Consider the following 14353-nt stretch of genomic DNA (forward strand, 5'->3'; position numbering starts at 1 on the left):
ACTGCTGATTTCTCATCTGAGGACCTGAGAAAGGAGCTGTCAGGTCTGAAAAAGAGTCTGGAGAAGATCAGCCAGGCGATCATCTTGACAAGGACTCTATTAGGTAAGTGTGAGTGTCTGGTGACATTGAGTTTGCTATTGAAGTCTTTGAGGAGGACCAGAGTGGCAATAAGAGGGCACTGAAGAAGGCCTGCTCTTTAACATTTATCTGTCATCCTTTGTTGTTAAGTATTTTTTACTATATAGTGCCTTTCACAGTGATTAGCTGAGTGATAACAAACTCTCAAAATAGTCAGCTGTGCTTAATCAGAAGTTTTAGAATTTTAACTTGAAATGTTACACTCCTTATACTTTTTCCATATACTCTCTTAAAATGTCCTTTTTTACTTAACTTTGGGATTCTTTTCATTTCCTTTGCTTTGCTCAATTTAAGATTAATAAACAGAAATGTTTTTAAAATGGCTAAGCCGGCTCAGTGCACAAATGAATTGTTTATTTGAGAACAGAGAAGACGTTAATGGAATCAAATTGAGCTCAGCGTCAGTGCTTTATAACATCAGAACATCTGAATCTGCTCCTGCTGTCTTCGCTGTCCATTACATTCTGCTGGATGGAGTCCACGTTAAAAGTTCACGTTCATCCATTTTTAGCTGTGCTCCCCCTGAGCTCTCGTGTTTTATATGCCTGCTGTTGCTTAGTCAGAAGTCGTGTCTCCCACTGACATTTAAAAGGATTTTACGGACCAAAAGCATTTTATTTGATATATTTTGATGGAGAAGATAAGCAAATTGGAGGACTGCATCAGAACTCTGACTACTTGAGGACCACTTGAACATTAGACATATACTGTATGTGTGTATTGTGAAAATAAGCAGAGAGAGTGGGCACAAAGAGTTGGGGTACCACCCTGAAATACCCTGTTTAATGATGAAGATTGAATAAAAAACACAAAGACGGAGCACAATGATGCAGTAAAAAGCTGTCAAGTTAAAGTCACTTGTGAGTCGGAGCTCAGTTTTCCTCAGTCACAGATCTGTAATGAACACCCACTTTTGGTGACATTTTATAGTGGTGTCACAGAAGAGCTGGAGCTTACTTAGCACACTGAAGAAGTGATGTCATTCGTCTTGTGGCCTGTGAACTCACTGAAGTGATGACATTAGCAGTAGCAGCACCCTCTCAAATCAGGGTGGGATTTCTTAACTAGATGGAGCCCTGAAGATGTCCTCAACTGCACCTGCTTGTCAATATGTATAAAATACAGTATATTCATGACATTGTATGTCAGCACAAACACCAAGACATGGGGTTCAAGGGACCCTCTGTAGACCTCTGTGATCAAATAGTGGTGAGGAGTAGAGCAGAGCAAAGGGATAAAGCCATTTGTAAAGCTTCAAGTGTTCCCAGCAGCACTCCTGCCTCAAGAATTGTGACATGGAAGAAGTTTGGAACCACAAGTTTGCTTTCTAGAGATTGTCAGTTTGAGTAACTGGGAAGGAAGGGCCTTGGCAAGAGAGGTGAACAAAAACCTAATGGTCACAAAACCCAGAACTTCAGAAGTTCTCTGCTGAGATGAGAGAAACTGTAAGAAGGACGGCTATGTCAGCAGCGCTCCACAAATCAAGCATTTATGGTAGAGTGGTCAGTGTGATATCCTGTGTAGTAAGAAAGCGGCCCCAGTCTACACTCTGGACATCTGATAGTTTATGAACTGAACAGGATCAGTGGAGAGGTGAGACACGGACTAAAATTGAAGGGTGAAAGGTGCAAGTTTACTTACTGTACACGAATGCTGTAAAACAAAAATGCAGTCGTTTCATCCAGGGCTTTGATGTATTGTCATTCAGCACTGGCACTTCTTCAGAAATAAATATAAAAAATAAAAGAAAAATATGGTATATTTACATAAACAGTGCACTCCTACAAAACTACACACACACTCCAACAATGAAGGTGGTCTTTCTTAATCTTTGGCTCAAGAAGTTCATCCAATAGGAAAAAAATAAAGAGAAAAAAATATACGCACAAAAAAAAAAAAAAAAACAAGTGTGTGTGTAAAAAATAAAAAACAATTACAGTAATCCAAAATCAAAAACTATCCCAGCACCAGATAAGTATATACAGTATACCTCCACCACAAAGTATCACCAGGAGATATATAACTATATGTACAAAAGAATATCTACAAAGCCGCCAACATCACACCTGCTCCTCCATTAGCTCAGCAGTTCTTAATCCTACCTCACCTTTAGATCGACTGATGACTGCAACTCCTTAAATATCACCGGCAAGATCATCCAGCCAATCTGCCACCCCATTTACCCCACACACTTAACCAGGTAGATGCTGGCACATTTACGCCACGCTCCATGACACGCCCCGAAAAACTTTCTATTTAAACTCGAACCCCTGCCGGTCGTGCGTGTGAAAACCCTCCATGAACTCCCAAAGGCTATGCTAAGCTCAAGCACACCAGTTGCCGACTCACGAGTAAGTAAATTCAGTTATTTACAATATGGGATTCTCATCTCTGACTCTGAAAGTGCTGGATTTTTCTTTCAGGACCTCCGCACCTTAAACCACCTGCACTGGGCAGGATGCAAGGACACAAGCGTGTAAAACTGAACTCGAGCAGAGGAGCCTGTACTGGCCATTATACAGCTCCACGTGTGCCCAGACTCACTGCGCCTCACAGTGCTCACCCGCTAGGTGGCCCTGAGTTACCGCAACAGCGTCTTCAACACACAAACGGTAAGCGCACTTCCTTTGCGATGGCATACATGTAATCCTATTAATAACGCTGATTGGTTTAAGGCTTCATTGACTTTTTAAAATTTTGCAATGCACGATGTTGGACATTACCACATCAGGCAGAAGATACTCTTGAGTAAAAGACAAATGACAGCCTGAGAGCATCAACTGAAAGACTCAATGATCTGATGAGATAAACATTGAACTCTTTAGACAGAAGCCCAAGCAGGATGTGTGGAGAGGACCAGGCACTGCTCACCACCTGCCTAATGCCATCTCTACAGTGAAGATGGTGGTGACAGCATCAGGCTATGGGGACAGAGTGACAGGTCAGAATTGAGGGAAGGAGAAGTGCAGTCAAATACAGAGAGGACCTCAATTAAGTGTCTGAATACTTCCTGGAAGAAGACGTTTTAGTTTTTGATTTGTAATAAATGTGCAGACCTTTCTGAAGACGTGTGCTCACTTTATCATTATGGGTTACCGAGTGTAGACTGATGAGCACAAAAGGCACATTAATTCATTTAAAATTAAATCAACAACATGGTAAAGTGTGCAGAAAGTGAGAGGGTCTCAATACTCTCTGACTCCCTGTATATTTATTATTAATATGAATATTCAGATCGACATTTGGTCTAATTTGCCAGCCCTTGTATATTTTATAAATGTTCTATTTTAACTCTTCTGTATTTGTAATCCGTGTTTAAGAACTAAACTAAGATCCCACAATGTCATCTTCACAGTTTCCATTCTTCTTCTCTTTTCTTTTTATTTTCAGCTCATGAAGCTCCAGTTTTCGCCCTCCAGCCTCCTGAACCTCAGAGCAGAGATGACTTTTTAAAATGTGAGTTTGTGCTTTGACTGAATGGATCACCACAATAAAAATCATTTAAGTTTTAATAGAGCAGGGGCCTCATGCATAACGCCGTGCGTAGAATTCGCACTATAACATGACGTAAGCACAAAAACTGAAATGTGCTTTCACACAGAAAAATCCAGATGCAGGAATCTGTGCGTTCGCCAACTTCCGCGTTCTTCCTCTACATAAATCCTGGTCAGCGTGAAAAGTAACTCTCGTTCACGCGCCTGCTGTCCCGCCCCAACTCCTCCCAGAATTACGCCTCTTTGAATATGCAAATCAATATAAATAGCCCTTAAGCTCAGTGTTCTGTGAAAAAACAATGACAAAAGCAAAAGGGAAAATGGAAAAATTTCAGCGAATACCAGGTGGAGGCAAGGAAAAACGTACTATTTGTTGGTTTTAACAGTGATATAAACAACAAAAGGAAGCTGATCGAGTGACATAGCATGTCGGAGAAACTCGAAAGCTCAAGTTCACAAAGTCGCACAGTGCCCGAAATAAAAAAGATGTCAGATATTAAAGTCGCTATGAAAAGGCGCGTCGCAGCCCACTGTCTGAGTGTCATATGAAAGCTTATTACGGTACAGAGAAAAAAAAAGGCACACGGTGAGGATAAAGCACGAAATGTCAACTTCAATCTCGAAATGTCCACTTTAATCACGTAGTTTATTTTGTCATTAAAGTAGAACATCATAAACTTCATCTTAAAATCGTTTAATTAACCAGTTTCTCAAATCACATCGTAATTAAAGTAACACGTTAAATGCTTTGTTTTGTATTTGATCTTCTATGTGCTCTGTGTGTGTGAATCACTACTTGCTTCTTAAACCGTCTCTCTTCCTCCGACAGGACACAGAATCCATTACATTCGTGATATTACAGCTTTCTGAATAACTAAAATACTGAGATGTATACGTGATATCATTTTCATGATGATAGGAGTTAAAGCACGTTATTTAACAGGGGAACACGGTGGCCCAGTGATTGTGTGCGACCTTCGATGAAATAGTTTATTGCAGCAGTACTCAGGGGCGGCTCTAGGCTCGTGGCAGCCCTGGGCAGAGGAAGGATCGGTGGCCCCTTGGCCCACCAATGTCAATATGGTATCTTATGCATGGTGGATGGCCACCTCCGTTGCGGACACTGCATAGCCGCCTCGTGCTCATGACACAAGCGTTTAACTTTTGCCGAAAAGCTGTGTCGTCATTTTCTCTTTCTGCTTTATATTCAATTTGTATTGGTGTAGTGGCCCCTGGGATTTGGCAGTCCTGTGCAGGCGCACAGTTTGCAGATGTCTAAGACCACCCCTGCAATACTGTCTCTTTCAAACGTATTAACCTCCAATTCCTGTCCTTCCTTTTCTTTCTCCAAGTAACCGATCGCCACACAATCTGCTCTGTAATGGATGTTAAGCCATCTGTAAGCTAATAACGCTGATTCTTCAAAATTTATAAGGAACATTGAAATATCTTCATAATACATGTTTAATTATTCTATCCTTCACGCCAGTCCCAATGAAGCATACAGTGCGAGCGGAGCGCCAGATTCTTGCTAGCGTAGCAACACCATGTCCTTTAATTATTAACAATATAGATTATTTAAATGAAGTTAAAGTTTTACCTGTATAATATAATAAACATATTTTGCTGCATTTCATCTTAAAAATGATATTGTCATCATATGTAAATACGCGCTTTATAAAGTGGCTCAGGTTGTACAATATTATAACTGTAGTGCAAGTTTACAGTGAGGTGATTGTACTTATAAGTACCCAACAGGTCTACAAGGAGCACTTGATGGACTGATTGAGTTTGTTTAGTGCTATTCGGATGAAACTGTTACTGAACTGCGATGTCCATATAGGAAAGGTTTGAAGCGTTTGTCATATGAGAAGCAGTTCAAATAGGAAGCATGGCTGAGGCAGCGTGTGCTTGATGCTGTATACCGATAATTCTCTTTCCGATCAGCTGCTCCGAGTGGTGCAGTGAGAGTAATATGGAAAAAGATGATCTGATGTGGCAACCCCTAACGGGAGCAGCTGAAAGAAGAAAAAGAAGGTACAGTGATAGTAACAACGCTAAAGCAGTTATGGTATTTAGAACAGTTTGACCGTTCCATGGATCATTATATTGTTACTGGTTAATTACAATCAGATGCATTACACTAATAAACAATATGAGGTTACTTTCAGTGTATTTATAAAGCCATGTCAAGAAAAGAAAGGATAACCGCACAGGAACAGTAGCATTGCTTTGACGCTGGGTGCCGCCATTCTGCAAAACCGAGCGGAGAACTTGCGTATGACAAGGTATGAGGTACCGTGGAAATGTGCGTAGCTTTACTCCAAGTTTTGGTTTATACATCACGATTTGAATGTGGAAAAGTTCTTACGCAACATTTCTGTGCCTATGCACCATTTATACATGAGGCCCCTGGACAGGCTTAGGATATGAAAGTCTGAGTGTTGTTTGACTGAGGGGCAGTGTGGTGTAGTGGTTAAGACTTTGAACTTCAAACTCTGAGGTTGTGGGGTCAAATCCCACTACTGACACCACTGTGTGACCCTCAGCAAGTCACTTCTCCTGCCTAGGCTACAATTGGACAAAGAAAAGAAAAGGAAACAATGAATTCTTAGATGATGAGAGTCACCTTGGATAAGAATAACAGTCAAATAGTAATAAGAGATGACAGGAAACACACTAAAGAAAGAAATAGAAAGAAAATGACAGATGGGAGAGGCATAGATAGATAGATAGATAGATAGATAGATAGATAGATAGATAGATAGATAGATAGATAGATAGATAGATAGATAGATAGATTAAAAAATAGCAAATGCAGATTGCAACTTTTTTTTAAACTTTATTGATTTTTTTGAAATCACACAAGATTCCATACAAATAGATCAATTTTAACAAAAATAGAATCAAAAACAAATCAACCCCTACCCATGAGAAAGAGAGCATGGCCAGCAGAGTAAAACGTAAAGCTAGTAAAAATAAGTAAATAGATGACTTGATAAGTGAATAAAGATAAATGGAGAAGAAATAGAAAGGGGAAGAGAATCTGCTTCCCTTTAAAAGCTTGTTCTAAAATCTTATTGATCAGATCCTGCAACGTTTTGAAAAAGTTCTGCACTGATCCTCTAAGTGAGAATTTAATTTTTTTCCAATTTCAAGTAGTATAAAACATCAGTTATGAAGAGCCTCACTTGGACATCTGTTCTTGATCTATTCTAGTAATTTTGCTGGTTAGCTCCGATACCTTCTTGGTTTCTAATTTATTTCTGTGGGAAAGATATGAGATAATCTGTCCTCTTAAGAAGGTCATCAGGGTTTCCCAGAGTATTCCTGCAGAGAGGATGTATTTGTCTCTAGAAATAATTGATTTGTTTGGATATAAATTCTGTATAATTCTCACCTGCTAATAAAAGTGGGTTAAGACGCTGTCTGCGAGGTGAGTGTGTGGGGCATAGTGATTTCAGCTCCAAGATCAGAGGGGCATGATCAGAAATAACAATAGAGTCATACTTGCAAGATTAAATCGTAGGCAAGAAATTATTATCTATAAAGAAATAATCAATTATTGAATAGCAATGATGTACTGGTGAGTAGAAAGAATATGTTCTTAAACTTGGGTTTAGAAACCTCCAGGGGTCTGATAGGTTGTGGTCAGTTACAAACTGTGTAATTGTCTTTGCAGTGTTAGATGTTGTCCCTCCTGTGATAGAAATCCTATCTAAGAGTGGATTTAAAACACAATTAAAGTCCCCAGCCATTATAATTTTATGAGTGTTCACATTGGGAATGGATGCAAATACATTTTGGATGAATTCACTATCATCCACATTGGGTGTATAAACATTTATCAGAATCATTTTACAGTTAGATAAGTTGCCCATTACCATCACATATCTCCCTTCAGGATCAGATACTACATCTGATGCTACAAATGGTACAGTTCTATGTATGAGAGTTCCCACGCCTCTAGTTTTCTTCGTAAAGCTAGAATGGAACATTTGACAGTCCAGTCATTTTGCAGCCGGAACTGATCCTTGCTTAGTAAATGGGTCTCCTGTAAAAATACCATTTTAGCGTTTACCTGTTAGGTGAGAGAATATTTTCTTTCTCTTTAATTTGTGATTCAGGCGTTTAATATTCCAGCTCACAAAGTTAACTGTCCCGTCTTGGAGACATTGATTCTAAATTTTTAATGTAATTTTGTAGTCTTCACTGAAGTGAAGCAGCTTTGACCTTGATTTCCAATTTTCCAAGGAGTTATTGCCATGCAGCCTATTCTTATGTTGGTAATTATAATTTTAACGATTAAAATGATAGATTAGAGATAGCTTGCTCTCTTTCTCTCCCCCCCAGTCCCCCTACCTCCCCAAATGAGGCTGGACCCCACTTCACAAAGTCCCAGTCCTCTGACATACCTAGAGAAAGAGCACGTCCATAACAAAACAAGCCCCCCAGCAGCGATATATGAGGATTAAAATTGAGGTGTCTATTGCCGATAAAGTCTAAATACTATCTCTCTATTATAAAAACAAATCCTGGAGAGAAACAGTAGGGCGACGAGACGTGATCTTCACTTTAAGATCATGGAAGACACTTAAAAGACCAGCGAGACTAAATAGATTGGCCACGGAGTGTCTCATGGGGACCTTAAACATGAGACTTTGTGCCAAGAGATTGACTCAGGACCATCTCGCGATGACACAGAAAATGAGATTCTTACAAGACATGCCCTACTTACAACCAAATAAGTCCCCGGGCAGCAAAACACTCAGTCGTGTCAAGGCTTTGAGCACACACAGGACAATACGTTATAAATGAAACATTAACGAATCAATAAAGAAGAAAGAGCACCACGGAGAAAAGAGACTCAAAAGCGTTGGAGAGACAAAAAAGAAAAAGAATAATCTAGGTTCAAATTCAGAAAATAAGTAATAAAAAAAGTAATTATCAGCCCGGAACAAGTGGAATGGAAAAAAAAGCACGTCCAATCCGGACGTTGGCGCTATACACATGCAGAGTAGGTTAGAGATTATGAAAGCAGTGGAATTCGAAAGGCTCAAACAAAAAATGTTGGTGAGATGCACATGTGGAGAAAGTTAAAGAATATGAAAGCAGGAAAATTAGAAAGTATATAAAAAAAGAAAGTAAAGATCACAGTAGCGCAAACAAACAGAAATTATTACTCGACAAAGGGAAAGTAATCACCACGGACCAGGTGTCATTGAAAAAAAAGCAGGGCAAAACGACGTCAGAAATAAAAGACAGAGTAGAAAATAAAGTAAAACGTCATAAAGATGTTAAAAAACAAGGGGGCCAAACACATGCAAAACAGGTTAGAGAAAATGAAAACTGGAATTCAAAAGACTCAAAAAAAACGTTGACGCGAAACATATGCTGAGCAAGATACAGAATATGAAAGCAGAAAAAACTGAATGTGTCAAAAAAAGAAAGTAAACATTGCATTAGCACAAAAAGAGACAAATTATTACTCAGAGAAATAACGAAAAGGTGAATAGAGATTGAATATATGCACACTGGTGATATGTCAGAAGTATGTAAATATTGTAAGGCTTTGTAGTTTTAGTCAAGAGAATTTCAAAAACGGAGTTTACTTCACATGCATTTATTGGTTACTTTGCAAAAAAATCTATTAACTGCTGATGATGTTGATCGTTTTGTCTGTGCTGAAATTCCAAACAGAGAAACCTATCCTAAATTATGGTACAAAGTCATTTAACACGTCTCACTGACCTCATTAAAAAGATTCAGCACGTTGGGACTCGAAAGATTCCAAATATTGTTTTTACAGAAGTTCTGAAATAAAAGTGAAACTAATGAAATAGCAACAATTCAAAGAAAAAAAAAATCTTAAAAGTGTGTATGCGGAAAAACAAAAGTGGGGGTTGGCTAGCGAAGCGAGCAGGGGGCGAAGCCCCCTAGTAAGCATAAAATATAATCTTCAACATTCTTGAAATGTTAAGATAGTAAACCCAGGGAATGGTGTTAAAAAGTGGCCCTGGATAAGCCTAGTAAACCCTAATGCAATAATAACAACAACAATAAACCGAGGGTATGATGTTTAACAGTCTCCTTTACTCCACACATACATACATATACGTGTATAACTGTAATTAACTCTTTTAGGGCGGATGTCGACTTTTGTCGACAGGAGGGGTTGAGGGCAAATGTCGACTAAAGTCGACATCCAGGGATAGAGGGCAATAATCAGCTGTTAATGGCGACAAATCTCACTGTCATGTCACAGGCATTCTCTCTGTGATTGGAGGAATGCTAGACTCGTTGACTCGGTAACTAATCCTAGCGTGTGCGTGAGTTACGAAATGTAAACAATGGCAAGATGGCATCGGCATGTGACAAGGGAGCGAAGTGAGTGCAGAAAAGAAAACACTTGGCAGACAATGTTTTGCGCATTATCGCGGAGTCGGACTCTGATTTTTCAGAATTGGATCAGGAGATCGAGCAAGAGAGTGAGAAGCCGGCATCAGCTGATCAAACACCAGCCGATGCCGCGCCAGCAGATCTGCTGCCAGTTGAGCGATTCGCGCAGCCGATGCATCTGCAGCAAGGTTCGCGTGGGATAAATACACAGACATTGATCCGTTGAGAGCCGATTTGGCTACTGGACTTCACAAGACGGCATGGCTTGTTGTTGGACACGACAGATCACCAGCTGCTGTACTTCAGGCTGCTCTCTCCTGATGTTGCTTTTCAGCTATCGTCAGATGAGATAAACAGGTAGGCAGAGAAATTATTTGAATCGCGGGCTGCGTTTGCATCACATTCTCGTTTTTCAAAGTGTAAACCCACAACTAAAGACGAGATGAAGCGTGCTGTGGTATTACAAATAGAGATGGGACAGAACTGGTGATATAACTTCAGGGAGCATTGGTCCAAACGTGCTTTGTCCCCTGGTGGCTTTGGACAGGTTATGCAGCATGGTGATAGGTACGTGCTGCTGCAAAGACAGTGCATGCAAGACAGTAACATTTGTCAAAAGTAAATATTTTTTGTTGATTTCATATGTTACACAATTGCTTTGTGTTCTTTTTTAAAAAATGTCAGTGTTTGGAAAAATATTCAGCCCTGGGAGATAAGAAAAAAAAAATTAGCCCTAAAAGAGTTAAAACATAAACAGAAAGTGGCCGAGAAGGGAAAGGGATGTATAATTACGGTACCAGTATCATTGCAAGCGGATCAGACAGCCGGTAATATCTTCTTTTGCTCAGTTTTCTTAGTTCTTTATCTGCTTCCTCCATAGAGGTATAGATGTAATGCTTGCCTTCAATATCCACAATGTTTGGCAGGATACAAGAGGCTATATCTGATATCGGCTTTCTGTAACCGCTGTTTAATGTTGTAAAAAGCAAAACATTTAGCAGATGTTGAGGGTGAGAAATCAGGGAAAATACGAAAGTGGTTATTTTCAAATATAACCCCTTGTTTCTGTCAGAGAAGTGACATTACATTAAATTTAGATTGTGTCTTTTCGAAATGCACAACAAAAGTCCTAGGTTTAGCGGTATTTGATCCCCGTATGCAGTAAGCTGCTGCTGTCTCTATGTCTGATTTAAAGTTCTCTCCAATTATTTTTGAGAATAGTTCAGCTACGAATTTCACCAGGCTTGGACTTTCATGATTCTCAAGTACACCTTCAATTCTAATATTATTCCTTCTGCATCCATCTTCCAGAGCAGCAAGTCTGTCTCCAAATTTTTTGCATTTAGAATTCACAGCCATTGCTTTTCCATTGGCGGTGGATTACAGATGTTTGGCTGCTTCAATTCGAGCCTTAAATGTTTACTTAACGTCTTTCAACTGATCACCAAGTTCTCTCAGCTTTTCCTCAAACTTTAACGCATTTTCTTGAATGTGTACCTCATTTTTTTCCAACATACCTTTAAAGGCTGCCTCAAAGAGATTATACACATGTTTCTCTGAGTCTTTATTATCCTGCCGCAGCTCCACCCACAGCTTCTCACTTGTCTTGAGCATACCATTTATTTGTTTCTTTATATCTTTCTTTATCTCTTGCTTGAGCTCAGCCATCATCCCCTTCAGTTTGAGCAGATCATTTCGGCCTTTGCGCTCCGCAGGTGAAGCAAGCCCCTTTACAGCTGATGCTCCCGGCTCACAAGGAGTAGATGATAATGCAGAGAGCAAGGCCATTTCCAGTTTCAAATGATCTTCTGGAATCGGCAAGTTATCGTGACCTGCATCACTCGCACATTTGCTCCCACTTTCACTCTCAACTGGAGACAATGCAGCGGACAGTGGTCCCGGGAGATCCGTGCTTTCGTCCATCTGCTCCGGGTCAGTCTTTGTAAGTCCATACCTTGAAGTTGAACTTGGACTTGATGCCTGTCTAGGCTTGGGTGTATCTTTGGGTTTCTTTTCTGTTTCTTTATGAGCCCTTTTCCTACCGCTCATTTTTATATATGCTTGCATATATTGTAATAGAACCTCCTCGAGTTGGGTAAATACAGGATACCTCGGGATAATAAAACAATAAAATAAAAATTAAAGCCGCCGCTAATGGAGTACTGCTTTAGACGTCCATCTCCCGCAACAAACGAGACCAACTCTGCTGATTGCAACTTTTATTAAAATAATGTGGTAGTGACGTGTGACAGTGGATTGATTTTAAATTACAGACTTTAACAATGAAAAGTGTCATTTAATAAAGCCAGCAGAGAGTGTGGACATTCCATTAGAACTTTGACCTCAATGGTGACCTTATGGTGTTTATCATAATTTCTGATGACTGAGACAACTTCCAAATATCCGGCCTGCTTGCCTTTCACTTTGTTGCCTGTTGTCGTCTTTTTATGATTTTATTTTCATCCCCACAAATTCTGTCAAATCAGACAAAGTCTTTACTATTAGTGTCTTATCAGCGCAGCTCCTGATTGGTTCTTGTTAATTGTCTGTGTTGTGCTCCGCCCCCAGTCCCGTTACACACTCCTAGATTTCCTCACTCGTTTTCTCTTCTCTCCTTTCAGACTTCTGTCCCCTCACACTGGACATCAACACGGCACACAGACACCTCCGCCTGTTTGAAGGGAACAAGAAGGTGACATGTGAGTGGATAGTGACTGAATATCCTGATCATCCTGACAGATTTGACTACTGGGCCCAAGTTCTCTGCAGAGAGGCTCTGACTGGGACTCGCTGTTACTGGGAGGTGGAGTGCAGTGGACACTTCATAGTGATTGGAGTCGCATATAAAGGACTGAGCAGGAAAGGAGGGAGCGACGAGTGCCGCCTTGGATACAACGACAAGTCCTGGAGTTTGCTGTGTTCTCATTCCCAGTACTCTGTGTGGCACAATAACAAGCAGACTGTAATCAGTGCCCCCTACAGCCCCAGAATAGGTGTGTATCTGGACAGGCCTTCTGGCTCTCTGTCATTTTATAGCGTCTCACACACAATGACCCTCCTGCACAGGTTCAACACCTCCTTCACTGAGCCCCTCTATCCAGGGTTTTGTCTTAATGGTTACTCCAGTGTAACAATCAGCCATCTGACATCATGTGACTGCTGACCAGTACCCTCCACAAGTCACTTGATGTCCCCACAAGTGTAGGACCTTTTTGTGTTTGTAGTTTGGGGTAAATTTAAATTTTACAGGATGGGTGGGGGGCAGCACCTCTGTGAGTGAATTTCTGGCTGAGAATACGGGGCGAGTGAGGCTGTCAGGGTCTCCATTATTGTTGGGTTTCAGTAGCCAATCAGGTGTGTGTGTCATAATGAGGGGCAGAGACACCTCAGACCTAAAAATACCAGACTGATCACCTGGGGTCACACTTGAGTCACTGCCACATGTCCTTCACGCTGACACCCCAACAACTACAGAAGCCTCTGGGTGTCATTGAATGTCACTGCAGGACTAGATGCCTAAGTATAAAGAGCCACATTCCAGTGACTATTTAGTAGCACAGAGTGACAGAAGTGACTGGAGTGCTGGCCTCTTAACAGACATTGTCTGCCCCTCTGTTAGTTACTCAGACGGTCTGTCACCTCTGAATGAATTCACAATGAATGTCTAAAGAGGAGGACTCACCGGTCAGTCGCATGTCGGCCATACTGATGGAGTTTGGTGTTTTACTGTGTCACTTGGTGTCACGTTAGACATTAAACTGCACCTCCTCCTTGTTGTTCCCGAGTCAGCTGACTGATTTCACCTTCACTGTCGGTGTTCAAAGTGACAATCAGATTTGACACTTGCGACACTTTTATCTTTCCACTGACACACACAATCCCAAGATTAATTTACAATTCCCTCAGGAACCCTCAATGAGTGGCATGTCATGTCACCTTACATCAGTCTGTGTGAAGAAGCCAATGAAGGCCCAGGCTCACAGACCTTCCACTGTGTTTTACAGGCCTCACCAGCAGATGGTGACTATGACTTCTAAATCTGTCATCTTCATGGAGCCTGAGGGGTTAAATGTAGGGAATCCATTCCCGGGAATTCGGGAATCCCACATGTCATTCCTGGGAATCCTGGGCTCCTGGGGATGACACAGTGCACGGGCATCTTACATGTGAATGGTTTTAGACACTTATTTTAATAAAACTACTGCAATATGTTGACACCAACAAAAAACTACCCTTATCTACAAGCAGTTCATGCTGTTATATAAGTACGTGTATCTAGTTAGTTGCGGTAATAAGAGCATAGAAAGCACAACGTGTCTAG

At 40.7% G+C, this 14353-nt stretch overlaps 1 protein-coding gene and 1 long non-coding RNA gene across 2 annotated transcripts in view; both read left to right on the forward strand.

Annotated features, from left to right (window-relative positions):
- The window catches only part of LOC120529031 (tripartite motif-containing protein 16-like), a 30822-nt gene extending 17627 nt beyond the window's left edge, over window positions 1–13195 (forward strand). Inside the window, exons 5-6 of the mRNA XM_039753092.1 lie at window positions 3565–3595; window positions 12654–13195. Coding sequence (XP_039609026.1) covers window positions 3565–3595; window positions 12654–13195 — 573 coding nt within the window. The remainder of the gene's footprint in view (window positions 1–3564; window positions 3596–12653) is intronic.
- Window positions 11–3562, forward strand: LOC120528454. Its single transcript, XR_005633528.1, has 3 exons — window positions 11–103; window positions 2563–2751; window positions 3530–3562. It is a non-coding gene; the product is annotated as an uncharacterized LOC120528454 (long non-coding RNA).
- Window positions 13196–14353: the final 1158 nt, after the last annotated feature.

Source organism: Polypterus senegalus, chromosome 4 (genome assembly GCF_016835505.1).
Source record: "Polypterus senegalus isolate Bchr_013 chromosome 4, ASM1683550v1, whole genome shotgun sequence".
Lineage (NCBI taxonomy): Eukaryota > Metazoa > Chordata > Cladistia > Polypteriformes > Polypteridae > Polypterus > Polypterus senegalus.